General features: G+C 49.7%; 7 protein-coding genes across 7 annotated transcripts; 4 read left to right on the forward strand and 3 right to left on the reverse strand.

Annotated features, from left to right (window-relative positions):
• Positions 1–684: 684 nt before the first annotated feature.
• Positions 685–2,034, forward strand: RhiXN_08833 (uncharacterized protein; the record flags this gene model as incomplete). Its single annotated transcript, XM_043328649.1, has 3 exons — positions 685–876; positions 930–1,136; positions 1,186–2,034. 3 exons carry the CDS (start codon positions 685–687, stop codon positions 2,032–2,034), a joined length of 1,248 nt encoding a protein of 415 aa, XP_043180095.1.
• A 386-nt stretch (positions 2,035–2,420) lies between these two features.
• RhiXN_08834 (Reverse transcriptase from transposon X-element protein) lies at positions 2,421–5,906 on the reverse strand (the record flags this gene model as incomplete). The annotated part of the gene is made up of 1 exon (XM_043328650.1): positions 2,421–5,906. The coding sequence occupies one exon, from the start codon at positions 5,904–5,906 to the stop codon at positions 2,421–2,423; it is 3,486 nt and encodes a 1,161-aa protein (XP_043180096.1).
• Positions 5,907–6,330: 424 nt separating this feature from the next.
• RhiXN_08835 (RNA-directed DNA polymerase from mobile element jockey) lies at positions 6,331–8,403 on the reverse strand (the record flags this gene model as incomplete). The annotated part of the gene is made up of 1 exon (XM_043328651.1): positions 6,331–8,403. One exon carries the CDS (start codon positions 8,401–8,403, stop codon positions 6,331–6,333), a length of 2,073 nt encoding a protein of 690 aa, XP_043180097.1.
• Positions 8,404–8,906: 503 nt separating this feature from the next.
• On the forward strand, positions 8,907–11,745 carry RhiXN_08836 (uncharacterized protein; the record flags this gene model as incomplete). Its single annotated transcript, XM_043328652.1, has 6 exons — positions 8,907–9,195; positions 10,302–10,510; positions 10,561–10,746; positions 10,802–10,931; positions 10,981–11,114; positions 11,164–11,745. 6 exons carry the CDS (start codon positions 8,907–8,909, stop codon positions 11,743–11,745), a joined length of 1,530 nt encoding a protein of 509 aa, XP_043180098.1.
• Positions 11,746–12,313: 568 nt separating this feature from the next.
• Positions 12,314–13,894, reverse strand: RhiXN_08837 (endo-beta-1,4-xylanase; the record flags this gene model as incomplete). The annotated part of the gene is made up of 11 exons (XM_043328653.1): positions 12,314–12,427; positions 12,485–12,546; positions 12,610–12,709; positions 12,835–12,885; positions 12,943–12,964; positions 13,029–13,071; positions 13,131–13,328; positions 13,381–13,462; positions 13,524–13,546; positions 13,612–13,719; positions 13,807–13,894. The coding sequence occupies 11 exons, from the start codon at positions 13,892–13,894 to the stop codon at positions 12,314–12,316; spliced, it is 891 nt and encodes a 296-aa protein (XP_043180099.1).
• Positions 13,895–15,710: 1,816 nt separating this feature from the next.
• Positions 15,711–16,199, forward strand: RhiXN_08838 (arsenite-transporting ATPase; the record flags this gene model as incomplete). Its single annotated transcript, XM_043328654.1, has 2 exons — positions 15,711–15,842; positions 15,909–16,199. The coding sequence occupies 2 exons, from the start codon at positions 15,711–15,713 to the stop codon at positions 16,197–16,199; spliced, it is 423 nt and encodes a 140-aa protein (XP_043180100.1).
• A 194-nt stretch (positions 16,200–16,393) lies between these two features.
• Positions 16,394–18,266, forward strand: RhiXN_08839 (arsenite resistance protein ArsB; the record flags this gene model as incomplete). The annotated part of the gene is made up of 12 exons (XM_043328655.1): positions 16,394–16,568; positions 16,623–16,714; positions 16,769–16,823; positions 16,876–17,112; positions 17,167–17,249; positions 17,301–17,408; positions 17,470–17,591; positions 17,650–17,680; positions 17,729–17,788; positions 17,841–17,948; positions 18,005–18,090; positions 18,152–18,266. 12 exons carry the CDS (start codon positions 16,394–16,396, stop codon positions 18,264–18,266), a joined length of 1,272 nt encoding a protein of 423 aa, XP_043180101.1.
• Between the last annotated feature and the right edge of the window lie 711 nt (positions 18,267–18,977).

Consider the following 18,977-nt stretch of genomic DNA (forward strand, 5'->3'; position numbering starts at 1 on the left):
AAGGATGCTGCATACGCTTGGTTGGATGGATTTCTCCTGCAGTTTAGCTTCGTCTATTGCGTCGTTTATTTTTTTGTGAAAAACTATGAATAGTAGCAAAAATCAAGTATATTCAAGAGCGAGTACCATCTCAAGGTGGGGACCGACGCTCCAGCAAGTCCGAAAGTTGGATAGGTCTAGGTGGGGCGGTGGTGGCGCTAAGAAGGATGAAATGACCGGTCCAGCTATCTCTAACTTCCCGAAGCACCGCCACCAACAGGAGCGACGAGCTCACAACTGGTACTGAGTACAAACTTATGTGCGTGTTCTCGGTCACAATTCTGCCCGTGGTGTGTTGGGCATCTAAATTATTTGCTTCACATGGATGCGTTCGATTTGATTGGGGCCTACACAACAATTCCACCTGTATCTAATTATTTTACGTAGCGACCATCCACAATGATTTACGCATTCGAACATTGGCTTAACATATATACTTTTCGCAAATGAATCTGTGTATGATAGGGAAACCGAAGTTATATGTATCCGCTTACGTAAGGTACCGTGTCGTTTCCCTTCCGACCTCATCCCCACGTACAGTCGTCCAAGTCGAGTGCATACAAAAGGGGCATCTGAAACAAGAATAAACTATACCTGTTGAAATGTTATGGGCACGAACATAAATGCAAAGTGAGAATTTCTACCATGGCGAACACACCTCTTAGCCACGACGAATTCCCGACGCAAGACAACTCGGGCTCTGCAAGAAGCTCGACCAATTCCGTGTCCTCAGAAAATTCAAATTTTCTAATATCTTCTGAATATAACCAGCCATTGCCTGATCCATTTGACTATCTCGGGGGTGCGGGATACGAAGGAGGACCTGTCGCAAAGCCGGTATAGTACCCTATTCCAATCTGAGTTTGGTGAGATTAACGTACTGTTTACAGCTCGTTGAGCTCGAGATGATGCGTCTTTCCGCAGAACTTCGTGGTCGACCGCATTGGTGGATTAAATACCGAAATAGATCGAATCTAGCTAAGTGGAAGCAAGAGGCAATCGCCCAGGCTGAGTACATGAAAGAAAGCCACATCGACTACGTACTCGAAGAGCTCGATGGCTATGCTAAACTACGCGACGAGGCAACTGGATTAGAGGTAATTTGAATCTACGTTTATATGATCGACCTACACTGACCCGCCCAAGGTCGCATGTTACGACACAATCTGGCAGTCCGACACTCTCATCCCACCTTCACTTAAGAACAGGTTGATAGATGGCGTAGCGAATCTCGAGAACGTATCCAAGTCAGAACAGGATTGGCCCCCTCGCTTAAATCGCCAAATCTTCAACCTTGTCAACCCATCACTCTATCCAATCGTCTATGGCCGCACCTTATCTTATCCTGAAGAGTCCGAGGACCGGGACCCGGCGACGCTGCAAGTTCACTTGAGACCTCCCCACTCATGGCCCGGTGAAGATGAATACTTTGTATCTAAACGTTTCCAGTGGTTGCCTACCGACTTTCAAGTCTCCGAGGATGGAAAGTCGGTCAAGAGTGTGTCATATATCAATAACATCCACCCCCTAAAACACCCCCAATTGTACAAGACGATTGAAGAGATCGTAGCGGCTTATATTCCACTATTCGAACGGGTCCTGACGGACGCTATCCCGGAGAACGATGTCATTCCCGAACGGACGGATAACGACTATTATTATGATGAGCATAACTATAGAACGCCTCCCAAGTTTGAGAGCTTTACCGACCCTTCCGACTATAACTGGGCGTACGAGGAATGGAAGAATGGTCGGCCTATTGTTTTGCCGTCCGTGCGAGAAGGAGGCTATGAGCCCGGTCTCTTGGAGAAGAGAAACATCAAGTATACGCTTGGTGGACGAATTATTCAAGTTATTGTCAAGTTGACAAATATATATTGGTATATTATATATTATTTTTGCTCTACCTTTACCCATACTAAATCTCAAGAGTATCCTCCCAGACTCCAGATAGGCCCCAGTGTGGTGGTCGCTTATGGCGCGTTGAAGGGATGAAGAACGAAGCGATCGCAGTATGCGGCTTTTACTTTTTTTTTGGTATCCATGATTTATTGTCTTTTACCTACGGTATGTAAGACATAACTCAAATAAAAGGAAACAGTGTGATGTCATCAAAGCCCGACGGACGAGCCCGAGCCCCCCCGCTGTCCACCGCGCCCACGCAGTGTTTTTGAGACGCACCCCACACCGTCCCATACATATAGTCCCTGTATCTGCTCCTATGATCGGCGCCAAAAGGCGGTGTCACGTCCAAAGTGAAGAGAGAGCGAAAAAAAAGAAAGAGAGAAAGGTACAAAAAAGAAATAAAATAAAATAAAAGGAAACCGGTCCACCTCCTTCACCTACACAGACCCTCCGTCCTAACCTCGCCTCATCTCCTCTCAGCCCCGTGCGGTACCTGCTCCCCCGGACAGGCCCCGAACTTTGCGTAAATATTCCATTAGGTGTTTCGTATGTTCCCCCGGCTTCAACAGTAGGTTAACGGATCGCAAGGCGGCCCCCATCGCCTGGTCTCGTTCTCGTCTGTAGCCTTCGGTGGCTTTGCAGCCAATCAACAAATGGAAAACATTTTCGTTCTGGGATTCGCAATGTGGGCATCTTGGTGAGTCGGCGAGTGTAGTGCGGAAGAGATATGTCGATGTTGGATAATGGCCGGTCCTAAGTTGCGTGAGCGTTGCATATTCCATTCTCGTGAGCGAGTCCGCCGCTTTCTTGAAGTTCATTGACGGGTATGTGTCGTCTATAAGTCGTAGCGCCTGTGTTCGCCTCGGATTCCCCTCGTCCTCAATCCAGTCCGCCCATTCTCCCTCCATCCTCGCCTTGCGTTCTCGTTTCGCCGCTGTGGGGTTCACCGGGATCGCTTTCTTCAGTGGTCCTGGAAGGAGGGTGTTAGTGTCGTTACCCGGTGTTGCGGCGAGTTTCGCCTCCACGTCCGCTCTCTCGTTCCCATCCACCCCTTTGTGCCCCGGAATCCATCTCGCCTCGAGTTTCACCCCTGGGTTGGCCTCCCGCGCCAGTCGAATACCCTTGTCCATGTGAGCATACAGGTAGCCAAGCTTGTCTGTGTGTCCCGCTTTAAGTGTGAGCAGTACCGCTTGGTTATCAATGAAGAAAATCGCCTCTCCGGCTCCTCTCTCGCGTGCCAGCAATTCTAGGCCCAAAATGAGCCCAACAACCTCTGCCTCGTACACCTCATGCTCTCTGTCCGATCCAACATATTTCCTCGCAACCACCTCCTCCTTTCCTTTGCGTATGAGCACCGCCGCAGCTCCCACATTACCTCCAACCATCGATCCGTCTGAAAAGATCTTTACCGTAGGTTTGAGTGTCGACTCGTCTGCAATGGCCTCATCCGTCCCCCCTGGCGCGACGTAGGGATTGAGCAGCTTGAGGGCCGGGGGTAGGGTGTTGAATCGAGGGTTGGTCGCGTAATTGGCCGGGTTGACTCCTGTGTTGACTAGCAGTTTCCGGATTGTCGAGTGGTGAGTCTTGGATTTTTTGAGCGTTTTTGTTTTGGCGTTGATCTTGGCTCGTAGTGGGTGAGTCGAGGGAATGCCCGCGAGTCGGACCGCGGCTTGGTGGCTTGCCCTCCGTAGCTCGAGCTTGATGGGAAAAATACCCGCATGTGCTAGCACTGTGTCGGTAGGTGCGGTGCGGAGGGCTCCGGTGATCGCAAGGGCCACGATTCTTTGTGCGGACTGCAGGTGTTTAGTAAATCCTACCGCTCCCGTTCTCTTTTTGCCTTGTCCTTTTTTCCCTGTAGGCTCCCACCAAATATCAGCAGCATATGTCACTTTCGCGATAAAAACACTGTCATGTAGTCTCCTCGCAGACGAGGGTTTGAGGCCATTTCGGACGTGACATACCCTTTTAACCATGTGTGCCCATTTCGTGGCCTTCCTCAATACCGCCGAGCGTTGCTCTCCCCAGGTGAGTTTAGCGTCGAAAATAACCCCTAAAAATTTGTGGGACGGCTCGGGTTTGACCTCAACTCCCCCGATAGTGACTGGGCGGGGATCCACCCGGAGGTAACGGTTGAATTGAACAAGCGCGGTTTTTTCCAGAGCGAAGTCCAAGGTGTGTGTTCGAGCCCATTCGAGAGCGCCACCTTTCCTTTCCATCATCCTTTTCAGCTTCGCATTTGCCTGTGTGAAATCAACGCCCTCTGCCAAGAAGGCAACGTCATCAATATATCCTACTGCCAGTTCACCTCTGGTGCTTCGGGCTACCTTAATTAGGTCACTGTTGTATATGAGGTAGAAAATGCACGAGAGCGGGCATCCTTGGTCAATCCCATGTCGGATTTCAAACGGCTCGGATTCGAAGTCATCGAATTTCATAGTCGTTCCTCTTCCCTCCAGTTTCCTAGTGGTCCAGTTGACTATAGCCGAGGGGATGCCGAGCTTCCGCATGTTATGTGTGAGCATGGCAGGGCTTGCGTTGGGAAAGGCCCCGGTTACGTCAAGGAAAAGCCCCGCGACCACTTTCTTCCTTCTCCACGCATCCTTGACGAATTTGTGGAGGAGGTGCATCGAGTCGGTGGTCGTGCGGCCGGCGCGGCCCCCGAAGTGATGTGCCGGGAGTAGGTCTTGGGTTTCAACTATGGTGTTCAGACGGTTAGCAACGCAGGCGGAGAGGATTTTTGATATGACATTGAGAAGGGCAATGGGTCTGTACGCCTTGGTGACCGTGTAGTCCGGGCGCCCTGGTTTTTGAAGGACCGTTGTGGCGGATTTCTTCCATGTTTCGGGGTAATATTTGAGACGGAACGTGGCTCGGTAGATTGGGAGCAGGTGCGGGACAAGGGCTGCGGCGTTGTTGACAAACACGCAGTTCGGGATGCCGTCTGGACCGGGGGCTTTGTTGGGTTTCAGCTCCCGTATAACCTTGAAGATCTCCTTTTCGGTGATTGGTCGGAATTCCTCGATTTCATCTGGGTACGCGTGGGTTGGGACGTCGATCGGTGGCGGTGTCGGGAAGAAGGTTTGATAGAGTGCCGCGCTCTTTTCCTCATTGGTCGAGAATAGGGTTGTTGAGCCGTTCGGAGCCGTGGCGCGCAGAGTCGGAATTCGCGCGTTGCCGGCATTTTCTTCTTGACCTCTCATCCACTTGTATGCGTTCCATAGGGCTTTGGCTTCTGCCGTGTTAATAAAGTCATTCCAGCACTTAGCTTTGGCGTTCTCGAGTGCAAGTTTGTATAGCTTTGACGCTAATTCGAGCTCTTGATGGATCGGGTCCTTGGGTGTGTCCTCCCGGCGGCTGGCTTGATACCCTAGGTTGAATCTTCGGGCCCTGAGCTCGGAGAGCTCCTTGGTCCACCATCGTTTGCAGTATGAGGTGATTCTTGCATATGGGACTACGGCTTCTATTGTGTCTAGTATGGCCTTGGTTAGTGCATCGAGGCGTGCGTCAAACTCAGCTATGGTCTCTATAACTTCCGTCGAGAGCATCTTCAACTTCTCTGTGAGTAATTTATCGAACTTCTCCCAGTCAGTGTTGGTGAAGGATCGTCTGAGTGTTTCTTTGGCCTTCTCGAGGGTGAGGTCAAGCTTCGTGACAATGGGGAAATGATCGGTTGATACCGGTCGGCGGTCCGGGTAAGCTTCGCATTCAATAAGGTGGTCGTATAGGGAATCTGAAACAAAAACATTATCTAGGCGGGATAGCTTTTTTGATACTAAATGTTTATGTGTCGGGGTGAATTTTGGCAGCGCCATCTTGAGCAAGCGTTCTTCCACGAGTTGAACTAGCGGTTCGGCGGCTTCTACATATTTGTCGGTGAGCAGGTGCTCGTTTCTCGGGTCGTCCCAGGCTGGGTGGTGGCGATTGAAGTCCCCCAGTAGGATCGTCGAGGTATTTCGTGGCATGTCACGTAGGTGCGCGTCAAGTATTAGTAGGGTATCGTCGTGTTCGCAATCATTATAGACATTAATAATTTGTACATTACCGACTTGCGATTTAAATTCGACAATAGTGACGTCAGGGGAGGAAATCTCCACCCTCTTCCAGCAATTAGTCGAAATTTTCTTGCTGACCAGCAGTAGCGAGCGGGATCGGTTCTGATTGTCTTTTAGATGGTTAGTAGGTAAAACAGTCTCCCACATGTGCGTGATACTAATGGGATTTTTGTTTCTCGCAATCGGCGGTTCTTGAATTGCTATCACGTCCCAGTCGGATGGCGATAATTTATTAATTATGTCGTCAATGGCATGTTTCGAAGTGTTCGCGTTGATTTGATAAATGTTGATATTGGCCCGGGGATCTACATTCGATGCGTTGGTAGGTCGTAATCTAGACATTCGTAGATTCTACGGCGGGGTCGGCCAGGGGAGCTGGGGCGACGTCAGTAATTAGCATCGTGGGGATAGGGTCAGTCTCATTAGTAGGTGGGCCAGGGATGATGGGACGGCAAGGTGAGTAACGCGGGGGAATGGGTGAAGTGAAAGGGAGCGTAGTCTGGATCAAATTGGTAGGTGTGCTCGGTCGGGCATGTCCCGAAGCTCGACTGCCAGGGCGATTGACCGGCGACCGGGTGCCTGTCGAGGAAGCGGTAGCGGCCCTAGGTCGTCTCCCGCCGTTTTTCCGTCCATTCTGTCGAATAAAGTCGGTGATGGGTGCGGAGCGGCGAGTCTGGGTGGGTCGTTTCGACGAGTTGGAGGCCGGGGCCCAGGTCCATTGCTCATCCGTAACATAATATTTGTAGTGTCGGTCGGCTGTGTGCATAGAACGTGAGTTATTAGGAATAAAATACTTAGGACAGTTGTCGCGGTCCCAAGTGGCGTGACCAGCCTCGTTGCAGGTGACGCAGTGAGGGTTCGCTGTCCTGTTGCATTTGTCAGTTCGGTGATTCTGGGCGCATGTACCACACGTTTCGTGATGTTGTGGGCATTCAGCCGATTTGTGACCTGGTCTTTGACATTTGAAGCAGCGGAAGCCGTCGGTGTTGTACTTGGACGAGTGCACGAATTCGTGCTCAATGAGTCTCGGTTCTTTAATGAAGGCATTAGCTGATGATTTAGTGCGGAACTCAGCTACTATATGCGCGTGTCGCTGGTCGGGGGATCGTCGTGCGGGGTTTTTGATCCATTTGAGTCCAACCAGCTCTCCCTCCACTAGTCCATTGTCTTTCTCGATACGTCTTGGTAGCTCGGGGTCGCCCAGGTTTGTGTTGGTCGAGACCTTCTCGATGACTACCTTGTATTTACGTGGGATGATTTTCGTAGTGATGCCGAGAACCTCCGCGAAGCGTTCCGCAATGTCGGGTTGGTCTAAGAATTTCTTCGATTTGATCGAGTTCATTAAGATGAGTACTCCTCCTCTCGGCAGCTTGGTGACCTTGTCGCAACGGAGGACGCCAACTTCCTCGATGTTGTAGAGAGATTCGGCGGTTAGGTCTCGAAGCGACTTGTCGATTTTCTCCGTTAGTTCTTTTTCGGTGAGGTCGGTGTTGCCGTTCGCTCCTACATCATCTGCGTCGAGCATGAGCTGACGGTCCCTCTTCTCTTCACTGCCCCTCAAGCGGTCGAGGGCTTGCTGTTGTTGGATATCCCTCTCAGGTTGAGAAACCGAAGGGGGTAGTGCCGCAGCGTCTGCATAGGAGCGTGGGGGAGGGCCGGGGTAGGGGTAGTGGTTCGGGTCTCCCGCCGTGTTAGTGTATAGAGGGTTAAACGGGTAGGGATTACCCATTGGGCCAAGGGAGTTAGCGATATCTTCCCTTGCCAACTGCCTATCCATTATCATTTCATCTGCCGCTCTCTCAATCGCGTCCTTCAACTGCCCCATCTTCCCCTTAGTCTCTTCATTTTTGTCTTCTACCGCCAACTGTAGCTTGGACACTGTCTCCTTGAGAGACGTCAGATCTTCTGTAGCCTTGAGCCAGATATTCTTCGCCTCGATTACTCGAGAGATTTCCTCCGCCAATGCGATTTTGGCTTTATCGAGACTCTGGCGCACCTCTTCTGTCTCCATTTCAGCCTTTGCTTTTCCTATTTCCTGAGCTCGCTTGACTTCTTCCATCACGAGTGTGACTGTTTGTTGTGCTATGAATTCGGTTGTGTACTTCTGACCTACGAGAGCCAGAGCGCGGACTCTGGCCCGGAGGGTGTCCTCTGTAAGTTTGGTATCGCTTGCCGTGTTGAGGAGGGCGACCGAGATTAAGTCGAAGGTAACTCGAGAATCCTTGTCGAGGATGCCTTCCGATTCGAGGTATGTTTCAGCATTTGCAGGTTCGATTTTCACCATTTGGGCTGTTGCGGGTTGCGGTTGTGCCGTGTTGATGGATGTAGTATTGAGAGGCGAGAGACTCGGTTTCCGAGCGACAGCTCCTGTGTTCGGGGGTTTGCGACCTTGCGAGGACGCAGACATGGAAAAACGTGGTAAGCGTGAGGAGAAAGAGAGCCTAGAAGCCAGATTTCGTGTATTGTTATCAGAGAAAAGCTAGAAAAGACACAGAAAGACGACGAAAACGACGAGGAAAAAAGGCCAGCGGAGCAGGTATGCCTAAATTGCAAATTGTCGCTGGTGGTGGTCGTCCTGATCCGCGGCTTTTACTACTACGACGAAGAGAATGTTTCCGAAGGTCGCTTATTGTTCCGTGCCGCTGTGGAAGGTCCCCGATCATATGAATCAGGCGATTCGAGAGGATGCAAATTAGCATGGGGAATTGGCAAGTCCGTGACCTACTTTATTCTCACCCCCACCTGCGACCCCCATAAAACTAACGCCGCGGACCTAGTGGAGATCCATGCGTAAACGAACTTGGATCGACCAGTACGCCTCAAGATAGATGCATAGCATTCATAAACGTCTACCAACACCGTATATCCCCGTTCGAGCTCGTTGACAAGTCCAAGTCCGGGTACAGAAAAATGATGATTCTGTTCTTGGTCGACCCTGCTGTCCATAGACCGTCTACGAGTACGGTACCGCCTCAACAGGCAGAATGGCGCGCTTCGGGCATCAACGCTAATCCGGTTCTCAGAGCGGCGTTTGACAAGTTGCCGCCTGAAATTATTGATCATATCAACTCGATGGTTGAAGGTGGTATGACTCGCGAGGAAGCTGATGATTATAGACTAAAGTTGATAGATGAACACACAGCGTTTGTGGAGAAGAATGAGCGGGAGTTTTTCATGGCTAGTTTTGATTTTGACGATAGTTAGGCTTGGTGAGGGCGTTTGTTGCTTTGTATTACGAAATTAATTGATGGGTTTTTTGTGCCAAACGTCGACTTGCTTGTATAAATGCTAGACTTGTTTTGTGAAGGATGTTCCATTTTGATCTATTTGAAACACGCAGAAAGCCGCCATGCATATATGCACAAGTGAGGTAGCAAGCCTCGCCCGTGTGTTCCATAATGTGGAGCATAATAATTGTATGCTAAAAATGATTTTGTCCGAAAGCCAAATAGAGCTACTCACTATGCAACCTCGTTTGTTTCAACCTGGGTGGGGAATTTGAAGCCGCAACGGTTGTCTGTGATCGTTGACTGCTTGGGCCATAAATCAAATAAATTTAGACCTAGGCACGAGTATTTGCACTTGCTTGCCCGATTACCGCCACACTAGATCACAACGACCACCAGCAAGAAACTCCTGACCTCGGCGATATTGGTACATTGCTAGATATGTTAATTATGAGTACACATGACGACCCCTCTATACTGGTTACCAGTTAATTCTAGCAATCTTGAGCCCATTACCAGCTCTTTTACTTTCACTTATTCACTGGCGCTTCTGGTTCCGCGATCGAGATCTCACTCGGACAACATCACCGCCTATAGCTTGTAAGCCTCCGCACGACCACAACTAGCGATACACATACGTCATACTCTTCTGCTATTGTGACTCGTCGCCGAGAATTAAATCGTCTTTTTAAACACATCTTCAACTTGACATGTCCGAATTTAACCAGGCAAGTCTATTTGAGACCCCGTGCCATACTGGCTCTAACACGATACTACGTTTTATCAACAGAGCATAGCAAACAAATTCATTGGTATTCCCTGGTCATTGAAAGTGCTTTCCAGTCCCGCTCCTGAATCTCAAGAGGTCTGCTATTTTTCGTAAGTCGGAGTTAATGATCGATTTCCAACAAACACATTTCCTAACCCAATCGATCACTTCCAGAAATATCTTCTGGATGATTCTGCAAACCTCTGTTGTTTTCTCATCACAGACACGGTTAACGTATGGGCCGAAGGTTGGCAGCGCCATTGTCTTTTGCAATACCATTAATATTTAAGCTCAAGCTTGCGAATCTAGTTCTCGACTCGAAGCATACGTCACATCGAGCAAGACACGTGCATTCCACGCGCGTTTCCAGTAAACCTAAACGCGGGTTCGCTTTGCCATATCATGACGCTGATGAGGAAGCCGATTGGAGACGTGGAGTTGTCAAGACGCTAGGGGAGGTGCACGAGAATGTGATGGATGGGATCGTTGAAGTTGAAATACGCGACTCGGAATTATCGGTGAGTACAGTAATTCAGCGTCGATTAGATTTTAAATGAATTCGCGGTAGGATATGAGTGTCTGTGTCTCGGACACGATCAGGGATTTCCATTGGCGCTGGGACGTGATGTCCGTTCGTAAAATGGCTGCGAGCATCCTGTCTGCCCAGCTTTTTATGCCTCTTGTAACGATCGCCGCGGTTACATCCAGCTTGGGTGTCGCGGCCGAAGACGCGTCGGATGAAGCGTTACGAACTGTAAGATTGAGAATTTGGACGCGATTGATGGCTACTACTGATTCGGGCTCGTTAGCTTGCCGAACGAAAAGCATCCACAGCCAAGGCTATGCCTGTTCACCATACGAGAGGGTTCTTCTCGCGACCCGCGATCCAAACCTTGTTGAAATGCATCGCACAGGTTGATGGATCTTCCAGTACATCTCGTGAGTACCCACAACTGACGGTATGATCGAATGACTACATTGCCTGTAGCTATTAAATCGAAAAATACAAGAAACCCCTCATTGATGTCTATAGACATGGCTGAAGCATCGGCAGACGGCACCAACAAAATTCCTGGGTCCGCCTCCGTCTTAGCGCGCACGTCAAGTAGCAGCCCAAGATTGGTACAGTACCCTCAGTTTGAGCCAGTCCCTGAAACTTACACCCAGACAGCATGGCGGAGGAGGGCATTCACGGAAAGGCAAAGGCCGCGACAGCAGCACGGAAGATGAGGACGAAGTCATTGCTCGTAAAATCCCTCGGGGTACGACCCCTCGTCGCTCCAGCGTGCGCCCCATAGATCCCGAACCAGCGGGTACCCCAGTCTCCAAACCTCGTCCAATTACGGCAGATCCTGACTCGACCGCAACCGAACTCGAAACTACGCGAGATTGGACAAAGAGTGTGATAAATACGACATTCAACGAAGACGAAATTGCCGAGCCACCTTTATCCCAGTCATCTAAGCCTGCGCCTGAAAGTCCCAGGCCCACGGATCGGTCTTCCCCCCGGAAAATTGAAAATATAAGGTCTGCACGTGTACTGGCCCCAGTCCGTACACCAGCCCGAGCTGTGGCAGCAAATAAAACAGACGTGTTCGGCACCCAAACTCAGACTCAGGCAAGCTCGGATGACTCTGATCGCGAGGCCGAGCTTGAAAGGCGCATAAGAGCGGCCGGAGCGATTGGAACTGCGGCGGTACGGACACCAGCGGGTGGAGGTCTTGGATCAAGGATGGTTCGGAAGAAATTTTAATTGGGATTCTTTGAGCAATACTTATAGCTATTCGGGCAAGGAACGCGGTTCAAACATGGACATTCCAAGTTCTACACACGATTTAATTTATTTAATGCATTTTATTCATGCTCTGAAGCGGGTCCTTGTGCCAAGATACGCTTGAATCTCTTGGCATTGCATTATTGGCTCGGATTCCGAAAAAGGAGGACCAGAGTCCGAGTACTTGGTGACACCTGCGTTGGCAAGCGCCGTACTCGAGACGACACCTTCAATGCGGGGTCGAGAATGCACCGAGCTCAGTGAAGATTAGCATGTTGTGCATACGACGGAGCTCTACTGATTCCTTCTGCCCCCACCACTCACTTCGTCTGTAGCTCACGCACATCTAGCCACATCAATCATACATATTCTCAGTTGCTTGCCTATATGCGCCTCGGTCGCCTACTCGCAAGTCTCGTCGGTCTGCGTCCACGGCCACACAGTACAGATTCCAAGTCACACCAGTCAATTGCCAGTATATTCCTAGTTACATCATAGGCCTGCTGCCGCCATTGTCGGCGTCGCCACCTTTTCCCCCGCTCCCGCCTTACGACAGGGCCGAGATCACAGAGTTGTATGCAGCCTTCTTCTGGTAGCTGCCGTTGAACAGCAGAGGGCTGCTGCCCGAGCGCCACGAGTCCTTGTCCGACACTCCCCACACCTGCACAAGCCCACTCAGCCGCTGTTGCACGTTTGCGCTATCCAAACTCTGACTTACCGTGATTCCGACGCACGAGGGGACTTGAGTGCATGCCTTGACCGCAGTAGCGTAGTCGTTGCCTGGTCGGTCCCTCGTCGTCAGTTGGTTGGTCACGGTACCCAAATCTCAGACCCTGAACTGACCATTTGCACTGGCGATGTCAAGCTCGGTGATCGCAACCTCTGGTACTCCCGTGCCAGCGAGTGCTTGCATGGCACCTAGCAGTCCGCCTGCACCTCCGGCCTGTGTTTGGTAGCGTGTTAGCACCGATGATCTCAGAAACGTCGCTTGTGGCTGATACTCGCCTGGAGATGGGCCTGGCTGCCGATGCCGTCGATGGGGGTGCCAGCGGCCCTCTGGCGCTTGACCAGGTTGACCATGCCGTTGACCTTGCTGTTGGTATAGTCGAGGTTGTAGTCCTGTGCACAAGTCGCTTAGTAAACCGTTTCCGAGTCAGGCCTCGATGAGATGCTTACGTTGATGTAGAGCTTGGCCGAGCTGGACGAGAGCATGAGTCGGTCAGTGTCACGTACTCGATCTCCGTCTGCGGAACCGAACTCACGGGTCAGCAGCGCGCGCAGCCTTGAAGGCGATGGCAACAAAGTCTGCCAATCGAGTCAGTCTCGCGCACCCGACGGTACGTGTGGAGTCCAAAGCCACTCACTCTCTCCGAGCACACGACTGAACACCGAAGAGCGCAGAGTGCCGTCTTCGTTGAGGATCTCGTTCACCACGTCCCATGCGTAGATCTTGCCCCTGTACCGGCTTCCGATCGTGCTGATGTGGTTCTGGATGACCGAGGTCAGGGTGCCGGAGTCCCCGATGTTGTTGACCCAGGAAGGCAGCTGGGAGTGCCAGACGACTAAGCCAAGTCAGGCGTCGGTCGCTCGTGGCGAAGATGCGAAAGCACGTACATGTGTGTCCGCGAACGAGCTTTCCGTTGCTCTGAGCAAAGTTCACGAGCGTGTCGAAGCCGCCAAAGTTGAAGCTTCCTCTCTGTCGGTGAAACAACCAGGTTCAGTGGTCCGCGGCTGTGCCCTAGCGCATACATCCTTACCGACGGCTCGATAGCGTCCCATTCTGCAAGCAGGATGATCAGTATGGGGCAGTCCAAGTCATAGTTTGCACGCTCGGTCGTGACTCACTGGCGCTGTTCTCCGGGGTGAGCTGGCCAAAGTCAGAGCGAATGATGGCAGCGTTCTGCGAGTTGGACAGCAGGGCAGAGTCCGCGCATGTACCGAAGTACTTCTTGCCTATAAGGTGTCGCGTTCGCGTCAGGTTTGACGTTCACGCTCGACAGTCAGTCTCAGTCATGGCGCTGGCGCAGTCATCTAACCGACCTCTGGACTTCATTTTCGCGTCAAGCTGCCCGAACACGGCAGGAGTCGCAGCCAAGACGGCAAGGATAGTCGCGGTGCTGAAGTGCATGGCTGAGAGCGAATGAGGGCCGATATACAAGTATCAGAAAGATGGTAGAGGTGATAGAAATGTGTAAACCGAACGAATAGCTCGAGAGCTGCTGAACAAACTGCACCGCTCCAACTTTCGCTTTTATACTCTTCGTCCCCCCAGTCGGAGAAACACCCAGCCAGCTCATCTTCTGCCCCACTACTACGAACCCTCTAGAGCCCTGCGCATTCAAGCGTGCGAAGCCGTCGGTTGCAACCCGATTCCAGTCACGGGTCTTGCTTCCATAGTCAGCGACGCGTTCGCCCACCCTGACATATTCCAAATGGAGATAAGATGACAACCGGAACAAACTTAAGCCACTTAACCACCGCGAATCTAGCTGGCGCATAGGCTCATGTAGATCAGGACCGGCTGAGCTCATGAGCAACCAGGTGAGCATTCCCCATGGGGTAGTCCGCTTTCAGTCATTTGTGGCTCTGACAGGGCGTGAAATAAGCACTGGCGCTGACGGCATGAGGCCGATCCATGTCGCGACTAACAGAGGCGAGGAGTAGACTCGGGTATAGTGCGGATGATATGATCGCAATGTAAAGGCTGGTTGCCAGATCACAGCGGAGGTATTTGTTCGGCCGCACAGCGACATTGGTACTATATGCGTGCACGGAGTGGGGAGCATAAGCGCCTGGACTATATATGAAATGGGAGATCGCAGACAACAACAGTACAAATAGCTACGGATACGAGCCACGCTTGGCTGTGATCAACATAAGCTCGACGATGTACCGTTTTCATATGTCTGGTAGCTATGCACTCGGACCTCGGTCGCTCTCTGAAGAGCGTGGGGCTCTCACTTCCTACCATATACCTGCGTGGACATCCGCAACGCAGACGCTAGCAGGTTCCAGACCGCCACGTCCAAGTTTCACGTTGGCACTTCGGACTAACTACAGGTCTCGTCGGGATAGAAGGGGTGCGGACGAGACCACAAGATTGAAAAGACCCTCGAACAAGACATCGGAGGAATGTGTATTCTGTACAAACACACGTCATGTCCAAATGATGTAGTCCCGGATCATGTTTATTGTTATGGTATCATTCCAATGATATCTAGCGATAATATTCCGCTTCTTGGCTAGTTACCGATTGCCTCGGTTCAGGCCTCATTAGGCCTGTTCTTATTTCTCGTCTTACTTTATATTCTTGTCCGAGCAATGGAAAATTCCTTCAGAATTACAGGAACAAAATAGTAGAATGAATGTGATCTCAGCGAACACGCCAGAACTAATCCCGGTTTGAGCCAAGGTGCTTGCGACCAACGCTGAGCACTAATGATGGGGTGACTTGTGAACTAACCGACCGTGGCGATTGTACGTAACCAGTTACTGGAGAAAGTCCATATTGGGCTTAGCCATGAACCTTATTTTTAATTATTTACTATTATATTGTCTCGTCGCCTATGCGTATCGGTCTATCTCTTTTCCCTTCCTATTCCTTAGTGCAATTTGTCTCGGTTTGTGAGCGATCTGCCTTGTTCACATACAGCTCCTTAAAAATGGATCAAAAAAGGCCTCACCTGACTATGCTTTTTTTGGATTCATTGTTTGTGCCAGGATGCTTTTACATTCGATGTGTTTAAATTGGCAATAAACACAGGATCAACCTCTACAATGTACCTCTTGCTTGGTATCGAGACACTCGATAACCAAGAGCTTTCCACAGTCTGAGAGCGCTTATCAGTGTTTGATTGCCTCACAGCAGGCAATTAGATAGATACCCACTGTGTCGACTATTTATCTCGGATTCAAATCTCATGGGGCAAACTGAACCACCATAGATGGCTGAATCTATAAACCAATGGTACAATGCGTACCCCACACCATCATTCAATACCCCACGCATAAATGCAGAGAAATTAGCAGAAACCATGGCGAACAAAGTGCCTGGGGTAGATTATGTTGTAGTGGATGTGCGTCGTAATGATTTTGAGGTAAATATATTGACCTTCTGCCCTTGGTTTGATTGGCTTAATTAGATTTCAACCCTTCCCCAGAACGTCTTTATTAAAGGCGCTGTCAATCTCCCCGCGCAGTCATTTTATCCTACACTCTCAACACTCACTACAGTACTCTCTAAAATCCCGGATGTAATCTTCCACTGCAATAGCTGTACTGAAACGGGTCGAGGCCCCCGTGTAGCTGGTTGGTATGCCGATCAGCTCAAACTACTTGGGATTACCACCTCCAAGCCATGGGTACTCGATGGGGGGATCAAGAAGTTCGGGACTCTGTATAGCGACAATGATAAATTGGTGTCAAAGCTATGAGGACAGTTATTTATTGGATTGAATTGTTGGAACTGTAGTATTGAACCATATTGTGCGTGACTATCGGACAAACCAGCGTAAAGTCGTAGGGCACGCACATACTTCCAGGGCGTTTCATGATTGGCTAGCAAAATTGCCGCATTGATCGGTCAGCTTCAGGAATTTCACCTTGGACCTCTTGGCTGTCGACCACCATGGATCCCCACAAGTCTCCACGAGTTGCAGACGATAATGTCAAAGAAATGGCTGAATTAGATCCGCCTCTTTTTCGTCAGAGCTGTGCGAATTGTGAATTTTGCGATGGTCTACGCGACATGGACACGGGAGACAAACAAATGCCTACCGAAGATTCGAGGTTATCCGCAACAGGTATGTTTGAGTGACTAGCATATGCCCCTGTATAAAACAAACCGATTTAAATAGGCCTATTTAAATCACTATCATTTCTCGATCGCTATCTAGCCGTTTTTATCCTCTTGGCTATGATTACCGGAGTGCTCATCGGGGTGTACAAGGTTAGCAGACCCATGTTTTCGAGTTTGGGTTATGCTCAACGGCTATTCAAACAGGAAGAAGCAGTACAGCGTGCCTTTAGCGGCGCGTCGTGGCAAGGAACATCCATACGTATGTAGCCATCAAATTAATTCCTTTGGCAATCGTGCTTATTATTTCTCAGCCATCCTACTTGGACTTTTAATCATGATGTGGCCCGTACTCACCAAGGTTCAGTACGAAAGGCTTCCTGCAATTTTTAATCGCCGAGACATTTGGGTACATATTGGCATATCCCTTGTTCTCAATTGGCTCATCGCCCCTCTCATTATGCTCGGTTTGGCATGGGCGACGTTACCTGAACCCGGGCTAGAGCGAGAACGAAAAGGTGTAATCTTGGTTGGGGTGGCTCGTTGTATAGGTAAGTACTGGCTGTTCTAGCATGATTAAGTCAAAACTTGAACATGGTCTTTAGCAATGGTTCTTATCTGGAATGGATTGGCGTGTGGAGACCCTGAATACTGTGCTATTCTAGTTTGCGTCAACTCTTTGTTGCAGGTATGTTTCAGCTTAACAACTATATTTAACCAGAAATTCATACCCACATAGGTAGTATTATTCTCTCCCTATGCTCTACTCTTCTTAAATGTTCTCGGGGGTGGACATACCTCGGCACTGCATTTGGACTATCGGCACACGGCGGCAAGTGTAGGGATTGTAAGTCGCTCCATTACATTATCATCCAGCCTAGGATCTGACTCGCTTTGTGCCTATCCAGTACCTTGGAATCCCACTCGCGGCAGGTGTTGTCACCCGGTTTGCAACGAAACATACCCTATCTCGTTCAGGATTCGATAGGTTCCTAAAGTTATTTGGGCCATTTGCTCTACTTGGATTATTGTGAGTCGGTACATGTTCTGATGCGCCCCTTATTAAGGCATTTTCATGCACTCCCTAGGTATACCATTGTTGTTCTATTTGCCTTCCAGGTAACCTTCATCTTACTGTTGATTGAGCTTGGCTAACATGAGAGACAGGGGCATCGCATCGTCCAAAACATAGGCTCGGTATTCCGAATTTTTGTCCCGCTTGTCCTGGTAAGCCCCGTACTCCCAAAGCCCATTGCTTTACTAAAACATACGATAACAGTATTTCATAATTGTATGGTCCTCCACTTTCTTCGGCTTGTACTTTCTCAACCGCCGGCGGGTGGGACCTAATCTTGGGGGATACGAAAAAGCAGTCGTCCAGTCTTTTGTAGGTAGCATGCGCCCTCATTTTCGGATCAGGGGATCTAAATTGACTGTTTACAGACCGCAGGGTCAAATAACTTTGAGCTTGCAATTGCCGTTGCTATCGCCAGCTTTGGGACCGAGTCACCTGAGGCTTTGGCCGCCACGTGAGTCAAATAACTCCTACTCTTCATTTTATCCGCCGTTGTTCATCATCTATTTAATTAGCATTGGTCCTCTTGTAGAAGTTCCTGTACTTCTTGCTTTAACCTACGTTGCATTATGGTTGCGCAAGCGGCTTGAGTGGGACGAAAAAGGCCCCGGCGAAATTTCCCTCGCGTAGTTCCTAATTCGATGTTTAACAATCGAGTAGTGTGGTTACACTGTGCCTGTATACAGTAAGATGGCTTCTTAATACACACACAACGAGGGCAATTATCCATCCATCAGCTTCTGGTCACAATAGCCGCCTTGGACTTATTTAGATTTGAGGGTGTGTGGAATATGTGGGAAAAGAATAATCAACCGCGGAATTTAAAAATCAACTGAGAAGGAAATTGAACAATTGGTTCGGATAAATCTTCTTACTCCAAAAGTATAAGCTGTACTGCATTCTTTTGATGATGTCCTCATGCTGCTGTCAAATAAACCATGTGCTGCCATCGTAACTGGATATAGAATGTTGATCGGGACCTGGAGGTTCAGAAGTAGAAATTTAAATCAAGGGATTATGTATGTGGCTAACAGTCACCATCGGCGAATTCAGGCATTTTCATCAAAGACATCCTGGTGTTGCTGCTCGGTCTACTACGATGTTCTGGACTCCAGCGAACACCAAGCTCAGCCCACGTCAATCTAGTTACCCTTCGTCGGTCGCGGCTATTCGTGTAGACTCATATTGACTCTGTCAGTAGTATAAATATAGTAGAAAAGCGAGAAAATAAGAGTTTTACCAATGTACCAGATTTATGTTCTTTGCTAAATAACTACAAAAGCCAACTGTTTCCACGGGGAGAGTTGTTTTGAAGTTTTAAAGACAAATACAGCCATGATA

Source organism: Rhizoctonia solani, chromosome 5 (assembly GCF_016906535.1).
Source record: "Rhizoctonia solani chromosome 5, complete sequence".
In the NCBI taxonomy this organism is placed as follows: Eukaryota; Fungi; Basidiomycota; class Agaricomycetes; order Cantharellales; family Ceratobasidiaceae; genus Rhizoctonia; species Rhizoctonia solani.